The sequence below is a fragment of the Camelus dromedarius genome, chromosome 9 (assembly GCF_036321535.1).
Source record: "Camelus dromedarius isolate mCamDro1 chromosome 9, mCamDro1.pat, whole genome shotgun sequence".
Lineage (NCBI taxonomy): Eukaryota > Metazoa > Chordata > Mammalia > Artiodactyla > Camelidae > Camelus > Camelus dromedarius.
The window spans coordinates 76013016-76036845 of NC_087444.1; the positions used below are offsets into that span (position 1 = coordinate 76013016).

Sequence of the window (23830 nt, forward strand, 5' to 3'; positions counted from 1 at the left end):
CCCGGTGTGATCATCTTGAATTAAGTAATTGAGCACTGGTTTTGTTGATATTTGCACAAATATTAGAATCTGTCAAGCCATCAGATCTGGGTGCTTTTATTTTTTGAGACACTGTTTTTGAACCTTCTCTTTTTTCTATTTAGTTTTTCTGCATCTACTTTTTATCATTAATGGTGGTCAGTAAAGTTAGAATGTGTTTTCCTACAAGATCCATAATAATTGGTATAGAAAGATGCAAATGAATCCAACTTAGTTGATTTGATATGTGTAAATAATTTCTGTAATGAGTTCTTTATCATGTTCCTCCTTTCACTTCTATCACTTTGTATATACTTCAGGTATTTTGTCTCATTGCACTTTTCTACCTGTATGTTAATTGATGGATCAGTTTAGTGGTGTGAAGTTTAGGAAAGTACTTGTCTTGGGTAGAGAAATATCTCAGGGAAGTGGAGATTCCAGCGGGATACACATATTTATGCCAGTCCCTTTTGTGTGTGATTCAGCATTTCCTACTCTCCTCCCTTTGACACTTTGTCTGCCTTCATGGATCATGGAAAAGAAAGAGGCTCTTGGAAGCTTTCCAGTTGTCCTCTAAGGGGTGCTAACTAGAAGCTTGTAATTGTTTTTCATAGTTAACAACTGAGAAAAGTTTTCAGAAATGTTCTCAGGTCCCAAGCCTACACTCCCATTGCTGCTACAGGTGAAATGATAATTGCAGCTCTAAGGGGAGAGCAGATCAGGACACAGACTCACAAACCCATATATGTAGGTGTGCCTGCCTCCCTCCCACACATACTAATTAAGAGGATCATAACCCTGAGCCCACCGTCCTGGCAGCAGGAAGGTGTCAGGTAAGCATGTTGTATTGTATATCAGTGTGAGTGGCAGAGCCTGTAAGAGAAAGGCAGATCGAGTCTGGCTAAGTGATCAAGTCAGAAAAAGGCCATCTTCTGTGTACTGACCCGGTTCAGTGCCAGCACCATGTGAGAAGGTGGAATAATTCTCAGATACAAGCTGAGCTGGTAAAGAGAGATGGATTTTTAGACCCTACACCAGTTCCTAAGGGCTCCTCTGCAGTGTGATGTAATCCTCACTGATAGCCATTGCTGTTCTGAATCCAAGGGATAAACTTGATTTTTTAAGTGCTTAAAAATATAGTTGTAAAATCAATCAGCTGTTGAGTCTACCTTATAGGAATCATTGACTCATTGTTCAGGATTACTACAGGTGCAGAATTAATACCTCCAGGTTTTTAATAAAGGGTATGATAAATCTGCATAGATCATCTAATCCTGTACAGAAAGTGTGTCCAAATGGTAATGGCTTGAATAGAAAGGTTTTCTCTAACTAGAGGTGTGTTGCACTTAATGGAGGCTGTGAGAGTGTCTCTATTGGAAAACTACATAGTGTGTTGATTATGGTGTGGTTACTGTCATTCTTAAATTTAAGGAACATTTGACAAGCTAATTATGAGTATCAGGCAGCAGCTGTTGTTGCGTATCATGTTGCTTCCATTCATGTTGTTTCTGATATGAAGCCAAAAATCTAGTATTTCAGTTGTTAAAAAGCAGAACATATGCCTTGCAAGTGATGATTTGCATGTATGTCTTGTATGATAATATCATTCATGAATCTTCATTCATTGCTGAATTTCCATTTCACTCTATATGGCATTAACATAGAGCTAACTGTATGGTCTGATAATCATTTAGTTTTGCTTTACAGTGTTTTATCATGTACTGTTGTTTTGTGTCCCAACATTTATGGAATTACATGTGATTGATTACTCAGTGATTTCTGTGATAAGTGGTATTAGTCTTACGTTTCTCCCATAACAGGAACGGAGTCTTTCTTTTGCCATCCTGATCTCAAGCCTCTCTCATCTTCATTATGTTTACTTGTCTTGGGGCAGGTTCCCATGATAATTTCTTGCCAGCAGTGCATGGACATATATTAAGATATCTAAAGCTTTATTCATAATTGATTTTGACATAATAAAGTGAAAGTTTAAAAAAAGGATTCTTTTTATGATAAAACTTAGAAAATACCACCAGTCTAAAATCAAATATTAAGGTGTAAATTCAAAAGAAAATAAATATCTGGTTGATAATTTGAATGGCGCTCCCTAGGATTTTGGCAGAGCATGGTGGTTCACTACAGTATCTTTAACAGCAGCAGATTTGGACAAATATTTAAACTCTGTGTGTACCTTTTCCTCATCTGTACAGTTAAATTCATGGAAGTGACTGCCTGATAGATTTGTGAAGAATGAAGAAGTGATCACATGTGATCCAATGATTAATTTAACATTTGAAGTCCTCTTTAAATGTTATACATGCAACCCTTGAAATACTGCTACTATCAGAAAAACATTCAGTAAATGGTTTCCAGTGGGAACTAATGGTAAGTGGAGAATATTGGATTCAGCTGACACTATATGTGTAGCTTGTGCCTTGTGTTCCCATGCAGGACATTCTAACTGACAAGACAGACACCAGGGACGAGTATCTGAGAGGATGGATAGCAGGAAATTGACTTTAAATGTGATCATCTTAGTGCAGACTGTGGTTGGAATCCTGGGGAATTTCTCACTTCTTTGCCATTATATCATCCTGTACATCACTGGCTACAGGTTAAGGTCCACAGATTTGATAATTAAGCACCTGACTGTAGCCAACTTCCTTACCCTTCTCTGTAAAGGCGTCCCCCACACAATGATGGCGTTTGGGTGGAAACATTTCTCCAGTGATGCTGGATGCAAACTATTTCTGTTTCTTCACAGAGTGGGGAGGGGAGTGTCCATTGGTAGCATCTGCCTCTTGAGTGTCTTTCGGGTGATCATGGTCAGTCCCAGGAATTCCAGGTGGGCAGAGCTTAAAGTAAAAGGTCCCAAGTACATTGTTCCCTCTATTCTCCTATGTTGGATTTTGCAAATGTTGTTAAATATCATTTTCCTTATCTACATACGTGGTGTACGGAGTGACACAAACATCACAAACATCAAGGATTTTGGATACTGTTCTTCCATTCGTCATGACAAAACCAGAGATGCCCTATTTGCAGCATTGCTTTTGTTCCCTGATGTTTCATGTTTGGGGCTCATGCTCTGGGCCAGTGGCTTCATGATTTTCATCCTGCACAGGCACAAGCAGGAGGTCCAACACATTCATAGGACCAGTGCCTCCCATAGATTCTCTCCTGAGTCTAAAGCTACTAAAACCATTCTTCTTCTGGTGACCACTTTCGTCTACTTCTACACTCTTTCCTCCATCTTTCAAATTGTTTTGTCTCTTTTGGACAATCCCAGCTGGTTCCTTGTGACCATCGCTACAGTCATGAGTGCATGCTTCCCGGCTGTCAGCCCCTTTGTGCTCATCAGCCGTGACTCCAGTGTACACAGCCTCTACTTTGCCTGGATAAGGAATGTAAAACCCCTTTTTTAATGAGTAATATGTAAATTTCATTTATGTCCATAATGTAGCATTGTCAAATATTTGATCAATTCATTCATCCTCTGACACCTAATTAAGCTATTGGATCTGAAGAAAATCACATACCGGAAATGCTGAGCATCTCCTTGAAAATGAACAATTGTAATAGTATTGACATGAAATGTAAGTATCTTCTAGTTAATTGTGTCATTGAAGTTTTTCAAATTCTTGTAGAAAAGGAGTTTAGAATTTATGGAATAATAAATACCAGATCTTGAAGTGATCTGCATAATACAAAGTCTTCCAAGTGTGTAGCTTTCAATCTAATGAATTAGTTTCCCAGAAATAAAATAGTAATGAACTTATAGATAAAGGTATGCATGAAAATGGATCGGTATGTGCAATTGTCATTAATACAATTGAAGAAATTAATGTCTGCACAGAATAAAGAATAGCTTGTTGTGCATGTGGAGGTCAAATCAGTCTCATGCAGGATGGCATTTGTTAGCCAGTTATAAGTTTTATACATAACATCCTTAGAGAGATGGTGGTATTTATTGGAAATATGATGTTTTGCAGGGAGATTAGCACATTTAAATATTTTCATGTAGAAATGGCTACTTTGATGTGAAATGCAGTAAAAAGAGGGGGGAGAGAACAGAAAAACAAAATACTTTAAGGTTTTGTTTTTTTCATGGAAATATATTTGACATATAAAATTGTATGAATTTAAAGTGCATGAGATGGTCATTTTTTTTTAAATGAACATAAATACAAAACAGAAACAGACTCATAGACATAGAATACAAACTTGTGGTTTCCAAGGGGGAGGATGGTGGGAAGGGACAGACGGGGAGTTCAAAATTTGTAGATACTGACAAGCATATGCAGAATAGATAAACAAGATTATATTGTATAGCACAGGGAATATATACAAGATCTTGTGGTAGCTCACAGCGAAAAAAAATTTGACAATGAATATAAGCATGTTCATGTATAACTGAAAAATTGTGCTCTACACTGGGACTTGACACAACATTGTAAAATGACTATAACTCAATAAAAACTGTTAAAAAAAGAAAAAGTCATGGTAAATAAATAAATAAGTAAAGTGCATGACGTGGTAATACGTGGTAACTGTATACTGTAATATATTTTTTATTGTGCCCAAAATTAGCACCTCTATTACATTACATAATTATCCTTTTAAATTAAATTATTTTCTCTTTACTTAGTTAATTTATAATATTATATTAGTTGCAGGTATACGGCATAGTGATTAAATACTTATATAGATCATGCTTTGCTTAAATTTATTAGAGAATACTCGCTTTATTCCTTTGATGTAAAATATGTCTGTATAACTTATTTATTTTACACATAGTAGTTTGTACCTTGAATCCTTACACTCACTTGCCCCTCTCCTCTTTTATGTCCCCACTAGTTTCTTCTCTGTATCTGTGAGGTTTTTTTTTACATTCCACATATATGTGGTAGCATAAAGGACTTGTCTTTGTCTGTCTGACTTCAGTAAGCATCATACTTCCCACGTCTCTGTACATTGTCACAAATTCAAATATTCCATCATATATAAATAAATAAACACACCACATCTTCATTAATTCATCTGTGATGGATACGTAGGTTGACTCCATGACCTAGCTGTTATAAATAACGCTCCTATGAATATTGAGATACATGTATCTTTTTGATTTAGTGTTTTCATTTTCTGTGGCTATATACCCAGGAATGGAAATGCTGCATCATATGGCAGTTCTATTTTTAGTTTTTTGAGAAATTTCGATACTGTTTTACAGTGGTGATCACGAGTTAGAGTCCCACCAGCAGCGTACTTGGGTTTCTCTTTCTGCACATCCTCACCAACATTTGTTGTTTGTGGTTGTTTTGATGATAGCCATTCTGACAGGTGTGAGGTAATCTCTCATTGTGATTTTGATTTGCATTTCTCTGATGAGTATTGATGTTGAGTATCTTTTCATGTTCCTGTTGGCCATCAGCTTGTCCTCTTCGCAAAAATGTCTATTCATGATTTCTACCCATTTTTATTGGATTGTTTGTTTTTTAATATTGAGTTGTCTAAGCTTATATATATATTGGATATTAAGTTCTTATGAGTCATATCATTTGAAAATATTGTCTAGGATTTGGTAGATTGCCTTTTTGCTTTATTGATGGTTTCCTTTGCTATGCAAAAGTTTCAAGTTCTGTTAGGTCCCATTTATTTGTTTTAGGTTTTGTATCCTTTGCCTGAGGAGACAGATCTAAAAACATATTGCTACAATTTCTGTCCGAGAGTTTTGTCTGTTTTTTATGCTAGGAGTTTTATGGTTTCCATTTTTGCACTTGGGTCTTTAATCCATTTTGAGTTTATTTTTGTATTTGGTGTGAGAATTTTCAGAGTACAGATTTTTCACCTCCTTGGTTAAATTTATTCCTAGGTCTTTTATTCTTTTTAAGGTGATTTTAAACAGGTTTGAGTTCTTGCTTTCCCTTTCTGATAATTCATTATTAGTGCATAGAAAAGCAATAGATTTCTGTGTATTAATCTTGGATTCTGCAACTTTATTGAACTCATCTATTAGTTTTCTGGTGAGGACTTTAGGGTTTTCTATATATAGTTCCATGTCTCTGCAAATAGTGACAGTTGTAGTTCTTCCCTTCCAATTTAGTGTTTTTTATCTCTCTTTCTAGTCTAAATGCTGTAGCTACAACACAAATGCTATGTTAAATACAAGTAGTGAGAGTGGGCATCCTGTTCCTGATTTTAGAGAAAAAGCTTTCAGATTTTCACCATTGAGTATGATGTTAGTTGTGGGTGGGTGGTTATAAATCCCCTTAATTATGTTGAGATACATTGCCATTGTACTCACTTTAATTAGTTTTCATCATGAGTGAATGTTGAACTTTGTCAAATGCTTTATCTGCTTCTGTTGAGATGATGATGTGATTTTTATTCCTCCTTTTGTTAATGTGATGTATCATATTGTTTGAGTTGTGAATTTTGGGCCATGTCGCATCTCTGGAAAAATGACCCCTTGTTAATTGTTTTTCAGCCTTTTTCTGTATTGTTGAATTGCTAATATTTTTGATAATTTTCCAACTGTATTCATCAAGCTATCGGTCTGTAATTTTCTTTTTTGTTTTATCTTTTTCTGGCATTGGTATCAGGGTAATGGTAGCCTCATAGAATGAATTTGGTGGTCTTCAGCTTTTGGATTATTTTGAGAAATAGGTATTACCTTTGCTTTATACAGTCCGATAGAATTCCATGAGAAGCTTTCCCATCCTGGACTTTGTTTACTGGAAACTTTTTATTATTTATTTTATTTTACTGCTATGAAATAGTCTGTTCACATTGCCTCTTTTTTCCTGATTCCATCTTAGAATATTGTATGTTTCTAGAAATTTTATCTGTTTCTCCTAGGCTGTCCAATTTCTTTGCACATAACCCTTCATTGGACCCTGTTATGATTTTTCTGTATTCATGTAGTATCAGCTGTGATTTCCCCTCTTTCATTTCTTATGTTCTTTATTTGGGTCCCCTTCCTTTTCTTCTTCATGAGCCTCACTACAGCTTATCAACTTTGTTTATCTTTTCAAAAAACCAGATCTTGGTTTCATTTACCAAGTTTACTGGGGTTTTTGGTCTGTAGTTTTTAAAATTTCCTCTTTGATCTTTATCATTTCCTTCAATCTGCTGATTTGGGGCCTTGTTCTTTTTTTTCTAATTCCGTGAGATGGTGAGTTAAGATTTTTTTTTTTGAGATTTTTCATTTTTTAAACATAGGCCTATAAACTTGCCTTGTAGAAATGCTCTTGCTGTATCTGATTGATTTTAGAAAGTTGTGTTTTTATTCTCATTTGCCTCACGGTATATCTGATTTTCTCTTTGATTTCTATACTAACCTTATGTTTTTCAGTATGTTGTATAGGCTCCACATAACTGTTTTTTTCCTATTTTTCTTTGTGCAGTTGATGCTATATTTCATACCATTGTAGTCAGAAAACAGTCTTTATGTAATTTCTGTCCACTTAAATTTGCTGAGCCTTGTTTTATGGCCTAGAAGATGATGTACCTTGGAGAACATTTCATGTGCATTTGAAAAAATACATATTCTGTAGAATATTCTACAGCACTGTGTACAAAAATAAACCCAAGATGGATTGAAGCTGAAATGTAAGACCAGATACTATAAAATTCCTAGAAGAGATGCTGTTTGACATAAGTTACAGCAATATTTTTTTGGATTCATCTCCAAGAGTAATGGAAATAAAAGGCAAAATAAACAGATGGAACCTAAACTTTAAAGCTTTTCACAGCAAAGGAAACCATAAATGAAACAAAAAACGCAACCTACAGAATGGGAGAAAATATTTGCAAGTGATGCCACCAACAAGGGATTTTTTTCCAAAATATACAAACAGCACGTACAGCTTACTATCTCAACAAAACTAACCCAATCAAAAATGGGCAGATGATCTAAATAGACTTTTCTCCAAAAGGTCACACGGATGGCCAACAGGAGTATGCATATACGCTCAATACAACTAATTGCTAGAGAAACGCAAATCAGCAGTACGATGAGATAGCACTTCACACCTTTCAGAATGGCTGTCAACAGAAATGTCTCGAATAATAAATGCTGGACAGGGTGTGGAAAAAAGGGAACCTTACTACAGTGTTGGTGGGAATGCAGCTTGGAAAACAGAATGGAGATTCCACAAAAAAACTAGAACTAGACTTACCATAGTATCCAACAGTCTCAGTCCTGTGCATAAATCTGAAGAAAGTTAATTTTAAAAAGACACATGCACTCCAGTGTTCATAGCAGTATTGTTTACAATAGCAAAGACATTGAAGCAACCTAAATGTCCATCAACAAATGAATGGATAGAGAAGGTACAGTATGTAAATACAATGAAATACTACTCAGCTGTGAAAAAGAATGAAATACTGCCATTTGCGACAGTATGGATGGACTGAGAGATTATCATGTTGAGTCAAGTAAGTCAGACAAAGAGAATTACCATATGATATATTCATGATATATATCTGAATCACTTTCCTATACATCTGAAACTAACACACTGTAAATCAGTTATGTTTCAATTTTAAAAAGGAAGTGTATTCTGGTGTTTTGGATGTAATGTCCACTAGACTTTTGTTAAGTCCAGCTGGTCTGTTGTGATACTTAAGATTCCTGTTGCCTTATTGATATTCTGTCTGGATGATCTGTTCTTTAATGTATGTAGGGTGTTACTGTCCTTGTATGATTCTTGTATTATTGTCAATTTCTCCCTCTATGTGTATTAGTGCTTTCTTTATATATTTAGTTGCTCCTGTATTGGGAGTAGAAATGTTAATGTTGTAATATCCCCTTCTTTTATTTATCTCTTTATCGTTATATAATATCCTTCTTTGTATTTTTATATAGCCTTGTTTTAAATAAAACTAAAAACTAGTACCTTAAAAGGTAAATCAAATTGATAAATGTTCAACCAAAGTAATCCAAAAATGTTTTCAAAAGAATAAGAGAGGGTCCAAATAACTAGAATCAGAAATGAAAGAGAAGTTATGACTGACACCACTGACACAAAAAGTTATTAGAGATTATTAGAAACAACTATACACTTGTAAAATGAACAACTTAGAAGAGATGATAGTTAGCTAGAATTCTACCGTTTCCCAAGACTGAATTATGAAGAGTTAAAAATAGAGGCACACCAGTTACCAGTAATGAAATTGCATCAGTAACCATGAAACTCCCAGCTAACAAAAATTAGTGTGAGACAGCTTCACTGGTGAATTCTATGAAATATTTAAGGAACAATGGAAACCAATACTTCTCAAGCTATTCCAAAAAAATTAAAGAGGAAGAAGCATGTATGAGTCACTCTGAGATTGGCATCAACCTGATACTAATACCAGAGAAGAACACCGAGTCCACCCCCAATTAAAAAAGAAAAAACAGGCCAACATCACTTATGAACATAGCTACAAAAGTCCTCAACAACATATTAGCAAACCAAATTCAGTGATACATTGAAGAGATCATTCATCATGGTCAACTGAGATTAATCCCAGGAATGTGAGATGAATTCATTATCTGCAAATCAATCAACATGATGCACCACATTAAAAAATTTAAGGAAAAAAATCATTACAATAGATGCAGAAAAAGCTTTTGAAAACAATTAACACTCATTCATGAAAGAAAACTTTCATGATGAAACCTTTCAACAAAGCACATAGAAAAGGAACATAACTCAACATACTAAAGAGCAAATGAGAAGCCAACATGAACATTGCACTCAATGGTATAAAGATGAGTGCATTTCCTCTATGATCAGAAGTAAGACTAGGATTCCAACCTTCTCCAAGAGGAAGTCAAGAAGGAAATAATAGAAGGAAAATGAGTGTGGAAATAAATAGAGACTAAAAACATAATAGAAAAGATCAATCAAAGCAAGAGCTGATTCTTTGAAAAGGTAAACAAAATCAACAAGGCTTTAGTTAGACTCAGTAAGAAAAAAAGAGAAAAGGCTCTGATGAATAAAATTAAGATACAACAGAGGAGAGAAAACAAGAGATACACAGCAATACAAAGAATTATGAGAATATTACAAACATCTATACACCAACAAATTGGACAGCCTAGAAGAAGTGGTGCAAATTTTAGAATTATACAACCTTCCAAGAGTGAATCGGGAAGAAACAGAAAATATGAAAAGACTGATAACTAGTACAGTGATTGAAATAGTAACCAAACAGCTCCCTAAAACAAGTCCAGGACGAGAGACTTCACAAGTGAATTCTACCAAAGATTCAAAGATTTAATACCTAGCCTTCTCAAGCTCTTCCAAAAAATTGAATGGGGAGGGAATGCTTTAGAACTCATTTTGCAAGGAAAGGCCAACATCACACTGTTACCAAAATCAGTGAAGAACAAAATCACATAAAAAGTAAATTATAGGCCCAAATCTCTGATAAACATAGATGCAAAAATCCTCAACAAAGTATTAGCAAAGTGAATACAACAATACATTAAAAGGATCATATGGACCCAAGTTTGGTTTGGTAATAAACACATATTGGGGGAAGAAGAGAGATGGAGCTGGGAATGAAGAAGGTGGCAGAGGGCATATTGGAGGCCACTATTTGGTCCCCAATTTTTAAATTCCCCAATTTATGGTCAAATCATAGCAATCATGGATAGTTTCTAATTTCAGCTCAGAGGCAAAAAAAACTTGCTTATACAAAATGCCCTGAAAATGGCTCCAATAGAATATACAGCAAAGGAGGAAACCTAAAATTTTTGGTAAGAATTGGGTTTTGACTTTAATGTAATTTAATTTGTCATTACACATCAATGGTTAAATATGTTCTGCTGCTTATGAAATAATGTCTTATCCTAAGGCCACAGAAATATTCTCTTGTTTTGCAAAAGCATAGTTACTTTACTTTATAATTTCGATCAGCAGCAATCCATTCAGAACTTATGTATGGTTTGGGTAGTTATTGATGATTTCCTTTTTTCCAATATGAATATCAAATTCCAGTTTATTCTAAAACTGTGGATTTTGCTTTCTTTCCATTTCCTGTGAGTTTTCATGATTTCACTTAGCTAAGATCACTGCATTCTTAGCACTCACCTTCCATGAAATTTACTGGAAGTTGTCTCCATCTTTTCCTGCCTATTGAAGTCTTTTGCATTCCCATGGGAGCACAGAAGTTACTCTTGAAAAATGAAAAGAAGTTACTCCTGGTGTCAAAAATCTTCAATGAGCCATTTTGATTAGAAGAATGATTGTTACACTGATTCACAGGAGAACATACTGAATGACAGAATATACTCCAAGGATGTGGAAATAAGAATAATGTTCTTGTCACAGACAATGGTTGGAATCCTGGGCAATGTTTCTCTTTTTTACTATTGTCTCTTCCTTAACACACTGAACCTAGGCTGATATCCACAGATTTGATTTTTAAGTACCTGGTTATAATCAATGTCTTGGTCATTCTCTCTAAAGGAATCCCCCAGACAATGGCATCTTTTGCATTGAAATACTTTCTTAATTATTTTGCATGCAAAATTTTTTATATTTCAAATTGCCCATCTCTGAATACTTTGTATCAGCTTCATGGTCTAAATTTGGAGTGAACTATATATTTTTTTAACACTTTTTATTGAGTTATAATCATTTTACAGTGTTGTGTCAAATTCCAGTGTAGAGCACAATTTTTCAATTATACATGGACATATATATATATATTCATTGTAACATTCCTTTCTCTGTGAGCTACCGTAAGATCTTGTATATATTCTTTTTGAACTAGTGTTTTTGTTTTCTTCAAGTGTTGTGTCATATGATAGTTCTGCTATTAGTTTCTTAAGTACCTCTCATAGTGACTGCACCAATTTACATTCCAACAACCATATGCAATAGTTTCCTTTTCTCCATATCCTTGGCAATATTTGCATTGTAGACTTTTTGATGATAGACATTCTGTCAGGTATGAAGTGATACTGTGTTTTTAATTTGCATTTCTCTGATGATTAGTGACAGTGAGCCTCATTTAATGTGTCTGTTGTCTGTATCTGTATGTCTTTTGGGGAAATGTCTATTCAGATTTTCTGCCCATTGTTGAAACGAGTTGGTGTTTTGTCAGTCAGTTATACAGCATTTTATATGTTTTGGATATTAATCCCTCAACAGTCATATTATTTGCAAATTTTTTTCCACTCAGTAGGTTGTCTTCATTAGTATATAGAAAAATAACAAAATTTTGTATATGAATCTTATATTCTGCTACTTTACTGAATTAATTTTTAGTTCAGATAGTTTTCTGGTGGGGACTTCAGGACTATTAGATTTAGATATAGATATAGATAATAGATATAGATAGATTGATTTCTGGTGGGGACTTCAGGATTATTAGGGAGATAGATATAGATATAGGTAGGTAGGTAGATAGATAGATAGATAGATAGATAGATAGATAGATAGATAGATTGATAGATAGATATATTCATGTCATCTGCAAATATTGACCATTTTTTTCCTTCCTTCCAATTTGTATGCCTTTTATTTTTCACTTGTCCGATTGGTGTGGCTAGAATTTCCAATACTTTGTTAAATAGAAGTGGTAAGAGTTGGCATCCATGTCTTGTTCCTTATTTTAAAGGAAAGATTTAACTTTTCACCATTGAGTCTTATATTAGCTGTGGATTTGTCATAAAATGGCATTTTTTATGTTGAAATATGTTGATGAGCGTTTTTACCGTCAATGGATGTTGAATTTTGTGACATGCTTTTTCTATGTCTATAGAGAGGATGATGTGATTTTTTTCGCATTTATTAATGTTGTATATCACATTGATTGATTTCTGTACATTGGATGAACCTTGCATCCCTTGAATGAATTCCACATGATCATGGTTGTGATCCTTTTGATGTGTTGTTGAATTTGGCTAGCTAATATTTTGTTAAGGAGTTTAGCATTTATATTCATCTGAGATAATGGCCTGTATTTCTTTTTGTGTGTGTGTTTTCTATGTCTGATTTTGGTATCATGATAAAGGTGGTTTCCTAGAATAAATTTGGGAATGTTCCATTTTCTAACTTTTTGAAATAGTTTGCTAAAGATTAAATAGTAGCTCTTCTTTATGTTTTGTAGAATTCCTCGTCAAACCATCAGCCCTGGACTTTTGCTTGTGGGGATTTTTTTCAATTAAAAATTCAATTTCACTACTGGTGATCTGTCTGTTCACATAATCTATTTCTTCCTCATTCAGGCGCGGAATGTTCTGTGTTTCTAGAAGTTTATTCATTTCTTCTGGGTTGTAAAATTTGTTGCCATAAAACTGTTGATAGTATTCTCTAGTGATTTTTTTTGTACCTCTGTGACAGGGGATGTGATTTCTCCTCTCTAAGTCTTATTTGGTTTATATGGGTCTTCTCTCTTTTCTTCTTGATAAGTCTGCCTAACGGCTAATCAGTTTTGTTTAGCTTTTGAGAAAACCAGTTCTTGGTTGTGTTGACATACTGTGTGGGTTTTTTAGTCTCTGCTTTTTAAAATTTCCTGTTTGACTTTATCATTTCATTCTATGTCTGAGTTTGACATCGTTTGTCCTTCTTTCTCTGATTCCTTTAGATGGTAGGTTAGGTTGTGTGTTGGAGATTTTCTTGCTTCTTGAAGTAGGCCTTTATCACTGTTAATTTCTCTCTTAGAATTGCTTTTGCTGTGTCCCACGGATTTTGCAAAATTAGCTTTTATTTTTAATTGTTTCAAGACATTTTCTGATTTCTTTTGATCTATTATTTTTAGTAGCCTGGTGTTTAGTCTCCCGGTGTGATCATATTGAATTAAGTAATTGAGCATTGGTTCAGCTGAGATTTGTGTAAATATTAAAATCTGTCAAGCCCTCAGATCTGGGTGCTTTTATTTTTTGAGACACTCTTTTTGAACCTTCTCCCTTTTTTCTGTTTATTTTTTCTGCATCTAAATCTTATCACTTAATGGTGGTCAATAATAGAATATGTTTTCCTACAAAATCCATAATAATTGGTATAGAATGATACAAATGAATCCAACTTAGTTGATTTGTTATGTGAAACAGTTTCTATAGTGAGTTCTTTATCATGTTCCTCCTCCTTTCACTTCTATCACATTGAATATACTTCCAGGTATTTTGTCTCATTCCACTTCTCTACCAGTATGTTAATTAATAGATCAGTTTAGTTGTCTGAAGATTAGGGAAGTACTTGTCTTTGGGTAGAGAAATAGCTCAGGGAAGTGAATAATTCCAGAGGGATACACATATTTATGCCAGTTGCTCAAGTATGTGATTTCAGTATTTCCTTCTTCTCCCTGTGAGACTCTGTCTTGATGGATCATGGAAAAGAAAAAGGCTCTTGGAAGCTTTCCAGCTGTCCTCTAAGGGCTCTCACTACAAACTTAAAATTGTTTTTTGTAGTTAACAACTGTGAGAAAAGTTTTCAGAAATGTTCTCAGGTCCCAAGCCTACACTCCCATTGCTGCTATAGGTGAAATGATAATTGCAGCTCTAAGGGGAGAGCAGATCAGGACACAGACTCACAAGCCCATATATCTAGGTGTGCCTGCCTACCTCCCACACATACTAATTACAAGGATCATAACCCTGAGCCCTCTGTCCTGGCAGCAGGAAGGTGTCAGGTAAGCATGTTGTATATCAGTGTGGGTGGCAGAGCCTGTAAGAGAAAGGCAGATCGAGTCTGGCTAAGTGATCATGTCAGAAAAAGGCCATCTTCTGTGTATTGACCCGGTTCAGTGCCAGCACCATGTGAGAAGGTGGAATAATTCTGAGATACAAGCTGAGCTGGTAAAGAGAGATGGATTTTTAGACCCTACACCAATTCCTAAGGGCTCCTCTGCAATTCAATGTAATCCTCACTGATAACCATTGCTGTGGCTGAATTCAAGTGATAAACCTGATTTTTAAAGTGCTTTAAAATATAGTTGTAAAATCAATCAGCTGTTGAGTCTACCTTATAGGAATCACTGACCCAATGTTCAGAATTACTAGAGGCACACAATTAATACCTCCAGGTTTTTAAATAAAGGGTATGATGAATCTGCATAAATCATCTAATCCTGTACAGAAAGTGTGTCCAAATGGTAACGGCTTGAATAGAAAGATTTTCTCTAACTGTGAGTGTCTAATGCACTTAATAGAGGCAATAAGAGTGTCTCCATTGAAAAACTGCTGAGTGTGTTGATTATGGTGAAGTTTACATCAGTCTTAAATTTAAGGAGCATCTTACATAATAATTATGAGTGTCAGGCAGTAGCTATCTGTTGCATATCATGTTGTTTCCACTCATGTTGTTTCTGATATCAAACCAGCAATCTAATATTTCAATTGATAAAAAGCAGAGCACATGCCTTACAAGTGATGATTTGCATGTATGTCTTGTATGATAACGTCATTCATGAATCTTCATTCACTGCTAAATTTTTCCTTCATTCTGGCATAAACATAGAGCTAACTATATGATCTGATAATCATTTAGTTTTTTTAACATTTTTTATTGAGTTATAATCATTTTACAATGTTGCATCAAATTCATGTGTAGAGCACAGTTTTTCAGTTATACATGAACATACATATATTCACTGTCACATTTTTTTTCTCTGTGAGCTATCATAAGATCTTGTATATATTTCCCTGTGCTATACAGTATAATCTTGTTTATCTATTCTATATTTTGAAGTCCCAGTCTGTCCCTTCCCACCCCCCCACCCCCTTGGCAACCACAAGTTTGTATTCTATGTCTATGGGTCTGTTTCTGTTTTGTATTTATGTTTTGGTTTTTTTGTAATTCCACATATGAGCGATCTCATATGGCATTTCTCTTTCTATTTCTGGCTTACTTCACTTAGAATAACATTCTCCAGGAGCAACCATGTTGCTGCAAATGGCATTATGTTGTCGGGTTTTATGGCTGAGTAGTATTCCATTGTATAAATACACCACATCTTCTTTATCCAGTCATCTATTGATGGACATTTAAGCTGTCTCCATGTCTTGACTATTGTAAATAGTACTGCTATGAACATTAGGACGCAGGTGTCATCCTGAAGTAGGGTTCCTTCTAGATATATGCCCAGGAGCGGGATTCCTGGGTCATACGGTCAGTCTATTCCTAGTCTTTTGAGGAATCTCCATACTGTTTTCCACAGTGGCTGCACCAAACTGCATTCCCACCAGCAGTGTAGGAGGGTTCCCTTTTCTCCACAGCCTCTCCAGCATTTGTCATTTGTGGACTTTTGAATGACGGCCATTCTGACTGGTGTGAGGTGATACCTCATTGTAGTTTTGATTTGCATTTCTCTGATAATTAGTGATATTGAGCATTTTTTCTTGTGGCTATTGATCATTTGTATGTCTTCCTTGGAGAATTGCTTATTTAGGTCTTCTGCCCATTTTTGGACTGGGTTGTTTGTTTCTTTCTTGTTAAGTCATATGAGCTGTTTATATATTCTGGAGATCAAGCCCTCGTTGGTTTTATTTGCAAAAATTTTCTCCCATTCCATAGGTTGTCTTTTTGTTTTACTTCTGGTTTCCTTTGCTGTGCAGAAGCTTGTAAGTTTCATTAGGTCCTGTTAGTTTATTCTTGCTTTTATTTCTATTGCTTGGGTAGACTGTCCTAGGAGAACATTTTTGAGAGGTATGTCAGATAATGTTTTGCCTATGTTTTCCTCAAGGAGGTTTATTGTATCTTGTCTTATGTGTAATTCTTTGATCCATTTTGAGTTTATTTTTGTGTATGGTGTAAGGGAGTGTTCTAGCTTCATTGCTTTACATGCTGCTGTCCAGTTTTCCCAACACCATTTGTTGAAGAGACTGTCTTTATTCCATTGTACATTCTTGCCTCCTTTGTCGAAGATGAGTTGACCAAAATTTTCTGGGTTCATTTCTGGGCTCTCTATTCTGTTCCATTGGTCTATATGCCTGTTTTTGTACCAATAGCATGCTGTCTTGATGACTGTAGCTCTATAGTATTGTCTGAAGTCTGGGAGAGTTATTCCTCCAGCCTTTCTTTCTCTTCAGTAATGCTTTGGCAATTCTAGGTCTTTGGTGGTTCCATATAAACTTTATTTGTTCTAGTTCTGTGAATTATGTCCTGGGTAATTTGATAGGGATTGCATTAAATCTGTAGATTGCCTTGGGCAATATTGATTCTTCCAATCCAGGAGCATTGGATATCTTTCCATTTTTTTAAGTCTTCTTTAATTTCCTACATGAATGGTTTATAGTTTTCTGTGTATAATTCTTTCACCTCCTTGGTTAAATGTATTCCTAGGTATTTTATTACTTTGTGTGCTATTTTAAAGGGGATTGTTTCTTTAGTTTCTTTAGTTTCTTTTTCTGTTGATTCATCGTTAGTGTAAAGAAATGCAACTGATTTTTGAACGTTAATTTTGTAACCTCCTACCTTGCACCACTCCTATTCAATATAGTCTTGGAAGTCCTAGCCACAGCAGTCAGGCAAGAGAGAAATAAAAGGGATCCAAATTGGAAAAGAAGAGGTAAAAGTGTCACTATATGCCGATGACATGTTACTATATATAGAAAACCGTAAAAGGTCCACACAAAAACTAGTAGAGCTGATCGATAATCATTTAGTTTTGCTTTGCACTATTTTATCATGTACTGTTGTTTTATGTTCATAGTTTATGGCATTACATGTGATTATTCAATAACTTCTATAATAAGTGTTATTATTCTCCATTTCTCACATAAAAGGGAAGGAGTCTTTCTGTTGGCATCCTGATCTGTTGGCATCCTGATCTCAGGGCTTTCTCTTCTTCCTCATGTTAACTTGTCATGTGGGAGGTTCTTGTGATAATTTAATGCCAACAGTGCATGGATGTGTATTAACATATCAAAATCTCTATTCATAATTGATTTTGACATATAAAATAAAACTTTATAAATAAATGGATTCTTTTCTTGATAAAACTTATACCACCAGTCTAAAATCAAATATTAAGATGTAAATTCAAAAGAAAATACCGATCTGGATGATTATTTGAACATAGCTATCTAGGATTTTGGCAGAGCATCATGGGTCACTGCAGTATCTTTAACAGTTCTGTGGGTGTCAAGTCCTCACTCTGCCCTAAGCAGTGGATTTGGACAAATATTTAACCTCTGTATGTGTACCTTCTCAGCAACTGTATAATTAAATTCGTGGAAGTGACTGCCTCAGAGATTTGTGAAGAATAAAAACATGATCACATGTGATGCCTTCAATGATTACTGTAACATTTGAAGTCCTCTTTAAATGTTATACATGCAACCCTGGAATGCTGCTACTATCAGAAAAATATTCAGTAAATGTTTCCAAATGGGAACTGATGATAAGTGCAGAATATTGGATTCAGCTGACACTATACGTGTATCCTGTGCCTCATGTTCCCATGCAGGACATTCTAACTGACAAGACAAACATCAGTGACTGGTGTCTGAGAGGATGGACAGCAGGGATTTGACAATTGATGTGATCATCTTAATGCAGACTGTGGTTGGAATCCTGGGAAATTTCTCACTTCTTTGCCATTATATCATCCTTTACATCACTGGGTACAGGTTAAGGTCCACAGATTTGATAATTAAGCACCTGATTGTAGCCAACTTCCTTACCCTCCTCTGTAAAGGCGTCCCCCACACAATGGCAGCGTTTGGGTGGAAACATTTCCCCAGTGATTTTGGATGCAAAGTTCTTTTCTTTCTTCACAGAGTGGGAAGGGGAGTGTCCATTGGTAGCATCTGCCTCTTGAGTGTCGTTCAGGTGATCATGGTCAGTCCCAGGAACTCGAGGTGGGCAGAGCTTAAAGTGAAATCTCCCAAGTACATTGTCATTTCTATTTTCCTGTGTTGGTTCCTGCAAATGTTGGTAAATATCATTTTCCTTATCTCCATACATAGCAAATTGAGCAACCAAAACATCACAAAGGAAAAGGATTTTGGATACTGTGCTTCCATTCATCGTGACAAAATCAGTGATGTGTTGTTGGGAGGAATGCTGTTGTTCCCTGATGTTTTATGTTTGGGACTCATCATCTGGGCCAGTGGCTCCATGGTTTTCATCCTACACAGGCATAAGCAGCAGGTCCAACACATTCGGAGGACCAAAGCCTTCCCCAGGTCCTCCCCTGAGTCCAGAGCTACAAAAACCATCCTTCTTCTGGTGAGCACTTTTGTCTACTTTTATACCCTTTCCTCTGTCTTTCAACTTCTTTTGTCTCTTTTTGAGAATCCCAACTGGTCCCTTGTGAAAGTCAGTATAATTATTGCTGCATGCTTCCCAGCTGTCAGCCCCTTCCTGCTCATGAGCCGTGACTCCAGTGTACACAGCCTCTACTTTGCTTGAATAAGAAATAACAAAAATTCCTTACTATGATGAGAACCATGTAAATTGTATTTATATCCACTGTGTCCATACCATTGCCAGTTCATTCATTCATTCACTCTCAGAGTCTTAACTAAATTCTGCATCTCAATAGAATAATAAGCAAGACATGCTGAGCATCTTCCAATAAACAACAGTGATTGTATTTTCTTGAAATATAATTACCTTGTAAGTAATTATGTTATTGATGTTTTTCTAGTATGTGTAGAAAAGTTTGGAATTTATACAGTAATAAACAGTAGATCTTGCGACAATCTGCATATATTGAAGTCTTCAGATATGTAGCTTTCAATCTAACAGAATATGTTTCCCAGGCATGGACTCTTTGATAAAGTTACACATGAAAATGGATCAGCATGTGAAATGGTCATTAATAAAACTGAAGAAATTAACGTCATCACAGAATAAAGAATATACTGGTGTGAAACAAGAGGATAAAGTTGGTCTCTGTAAATGGAGCCTTTTAGTGACAGTTACGAGTTTCATAGATAAAATCCTTAGAGAGATGGCAGCCTCTATTAGAAGTATGACATTTTACAGGAAATGAACACATTTAAGTATTTTCATATAGAAATGGCCATATTTAAGTGAACTGTGGAAAAGAGGACAAAAGAAAAATGTTTCAGCTGATTCTTTTTACTTGAAATATATTTGACATATAACATTGTGTAAATTTAAAGTGTACAACGTGGTAGAATCTTACATTTATACATTGTAATGTTGTCATAGCCATAATTATCACCTCTGTCGGTTACAGAATTATCCTTTTAAATTATGTTTTTTCTCTTTAATTATCACTGATTCACAATATTGTATTAGTTTCATGTATACAGCATAATGATTAAGTATTTATATAGATTATATTTTGCTTAAAGTTATTATAAAATATGGGCTCTATTCCCTGTGCTGTAAAGTATGTCCTTGTAATTTATTTACATTATACACAGTAGTTTGTACTTCTAAATCTTAATCTTATCGTGCCCCTTCCCCATTTTCTCTCCCCATTGGTAACCACTAGTTTTTCCTCTATATCTGCGGATCTGTTCTGTTCTATTCATCCATTTGTTTTATTTTTTTTTATTCCACATGTAAGTGGTAATATGCAATATTTGTCACTCTCTGTGTGATTTGTTTCACTAACCATAATACACTCTAGGTCTATGCCAGTTGTTGCAATTGACAAAATTTTCATTCTTTTATGGCTGAGTAATATAACACATCTATATTCATATGTTGACGGACACACAGGTTGCTTCCATGTCTTGGCTATTGTAAATAGTGCTCCTGTGAACACTGGGGTATGTGTTTCTTCTCAAATCAGTGTTTTCTCTTTCTTCTGGCATATACCCAGGAGTGGCATTGCTACGTATGGTATTCTGTTTTAGGTTTTTGAGGAAACTCTGTGCTGTTTTCCATAGTGGCCGCACCAATTTACATTCCTATGAAAAGTATACTAGGGTTCCCCTTACTCCACATCCTCACCAACGTTTGTTATTTGTAGTCTTTTTGATGATTACCATTCTGATAGCTGTGAAGCGATGTATCATTGTGGTTTTTATTTGCATTTCTGTGATGAATCACACTGTTGAGTGACTTATCATGTGCTTGTTGGTCATCTGTATGTCTTAGTAAAAATGTTTATTCAGGCTTTCTAACCTTTTCATTGGATAGTTTGTTTTTTGATATCAAGTGGTATAAGCTGTATATATATTTCGGATATTAACATATCAGTCATATCATTTGAAAAGTTTCTCCAATTCAGTAGGTTATCTTTTCATTTTGTCAATGGTTTCCCACTGTGCAAAAGATAATTTAAGTTTAATTAGGTCTCATTTGTTTATTTTTGCTTGTTTCCTTGCTTTAGGAGACATAAAAAAATATATTGCTATGATTTATGTCAAAGGGTGTTCTGCCGATGTGTTCTTCTAGGAATTTTATGACTTCCAGTCTGCTATTTGGGTGTTTGATTCATTTTGAGTTTATTTTTGTATATGGTGTGGGAAAAATGTTGAAATGATTTTATTAATTTACATGTAGGTGTCCAGTTTTCCCAGCACCACTTATTGAAGAGACTGTCTTTTCTCCATCATATATTCTTGCCTCTTTTGTCATATATTAATAGATAAGTTGTGCATTGGTTTATTTTGGGGCTCTCTATTCTCTTCCATCGATCTGTGTGTCTATTTTTGTGCCAGTGCTATACTGTTTTGAATACTGTAGCTTTGTAGGATAGTCTGAAGTAAGGGAACTTGATACTTCGGCTTTGTACTTTTTTCTCAAGATAGCTTTGTTTTTGTGAGGTCTCTTGTGGTTCCATATGAATGTTAGGATTTTTGTCCCAGTTCTGTGAAAAATGTCATAGGTATTTTGATGGTGATTGCATTAAATTTGTAGATTGGTTTGGGTAGTATGGATATTTTAACAATATTAATTCTTCCAATCCAGAACACAAGGTATCTTTATCTGACTTTGTATCATCTTCAGTTTCCTTCATCAATATTTTATAGTTTTCAGAGTGTAGGTTTTCCACTTCCTTGGTTAAGTTTATTCCTAGGTATTTTACTGTTTTTTAAATGATTTCAAATGTTTTTTGCCTTCTTTTTCTTATATTTCATTATTAGTGTATAGAAAAGCAGTAGATTTCTGTTTGTTAATCTTGTAAGCTGCAACTTTACTGAATTCATTTATTAGTTCTAATAGTTTTTTGGAGACATTAGGGTTTTCTACATGTAATGTCATGTCATCTGCAAATAGTTACAATTTTATTCTTCTCTTTCAAAATGGATGCCTTTTCTTTTACTTCTCTGATTGCTGTGACAAGGTCTTCCAATACTGTGTTAAATAGAAGTAGCAAGAGTGGGCCTCCTTGTCTTTTTCCTGATTTTGGAGAAAAAGCTTTCAGTTTTCACGACTGAGTATGATGTTAGCAGAGGAGTTGCCATAAAATTTTCTTAATTATGTTGAGATATGCTTCCTCTATACCCACTTTGATGAGAGTTTTTATCATGAACAAATGCTGAATTTTGTCAAAAGCTTTTCCCTGTGTCTATTGAGAAGATCATGTGATTTTTAGCCTCCTTTTTGTTTATGTGATGTGTCACATTGATTGATTTGTGAATACTGAACCATCTTTGCATCTCTGGAAAAATTCCACTTAATAGTTTTGCATAATTCTTTATATATATCACTGATTTCTGTTTGCTAATGTATTTGTTGACAATTTTTCATCTGTATTTGAGATGTTGATCTGTCATTTTCTTTTTTATAGTGTCTTTTTCTGGTTTTAGTATCAGAGTAATGGTAGCTCCAGTGAATTTGGATGCAAAGTTCTTTTCTTTCTTCACAGAGTGGGGAGGGGAGTGTCCGTTGGTAGCATCTGCCTCTTGAGTGTCTTTCAGGTGATCACAATCACTCCGAGGAACTCCAGGTGGGCAGAGCTTAAAGTAGAAGCTCCCAAGTACGTTGTTTTCTCTATTCTCCTGTGTTGGATGTTGCAAATGCTTGTAAATATCATTTTCCCTATCTTCATACATGGTACATGCAGTGACCAAAACATCACAAACAAAAAGGATTTTGGATTCTGTTCTGCTGTTGGTCATGACAAAACCAGAGAAGCACTGTATGCAGCAATACTATTATTCCCTGATGTTTTATGTTTGGGGCTCATGCTCTGGGCCAGTGGCTCCATGGTTTTCATCCTGCACAGGCATAAAGAGATTGTCCAACACATTCATAGGACCAACACCTCTCCTAGGTCCTCCTTTGTGTCCAGAGCTACAAAATCATTCTTCCTCTGATGAGCATGTTTGTTTACTTTTATACCCTTTCCTCCATCTTTCAAGTTGTTTTGGCTCCTTTTGGTAACCCCGGCTGGTTCCTTGCCAACATTACTATAATCATGGCTGCATGCTTCCCAGCTGTCAGCCCTTTTCTGCTCATGAGTGTACACAGCCTCTACTTTGCCTGGAGAAGGAATAAAAAATCCCCTACTCTGATCAGAAATATGTAAATTGTATGTTTTCCACAGTGCATCGTTGCCATTTTATTCATTCATTCACCCTCTGAGTCCTAACTAAGATTTTGAACTGGAATCTGATGAAGAATTGCTTCCAGGTTGATTCATGTTTTTGACAGAATTCATTTCCTTTACGGATACCCATTTGGCTGTCTCCATCTTGAAAGTCAGCATTAGCAAATTGAACCCCCCTCCTGTTTTCAGTCTCCTTCTTCTTTCAGTTGTATCTATTTACCTTTGTTTTTTAAAGCTTGGATGATTACATTCAACTACCTTCTAAACCAGGAGAATCTCCTGTTTCAGTCTATTGAGGCTGCTAAAACCAGAAGACCACAAGGGATTGTTGCAAGATGCTGGAGTCAGAAAACCCTGAGCTCTCTTCCTCTCATGGGCATCTCAA

General features: G+C 35.3%; 2 protein-coding genes and 1 pseudogene across 2 annotated transcripts in view; all 3 read left to right on the forward strand.

The window, feature by feature from the left end:
* The window catches only part of LOC105092002 (vomeronasal type-1 receptor 4), a 104200-nt gene that overhangs the window by 31496 nt on the left and 48874 nt on the right, over positions 1–23830 (forward strand). The window contains exons 2-3 of the mRNA XM_064489845.1: positions 18743–18823; positions 18932–19193. Of these exons, the coding sequence (XP_064345915.1) occupies positions 18801–18823; positions 18932–19193 (285 nt within the window). The 5' untranslated portion in view covers positions 18743–18800. The remainder of the gene's footprint in view (positions 1–18742; positions 18824–18931; positions 19194–23830) is intronic.
* On the forward strand, positions 1799–3758 carry LOC105092014 (vomeronasal type-1 receptor 4-like). The gene has a single exon (XM_031457135.2). It carries the CDS (start codon positions 2517–2519, stop codon positions 3441–3443), a length of 927 nt encoding a protein of 308 aa, XP_031312995.1. The 5' UTR covers positions 1799–2516; the 3' UTR covers positions 3444–3758.
* LOC135322090 (vomeronasal type-1 receptor 4-like) lies at positions 19762–23381 on the forward strand (annotated as a pseudogene).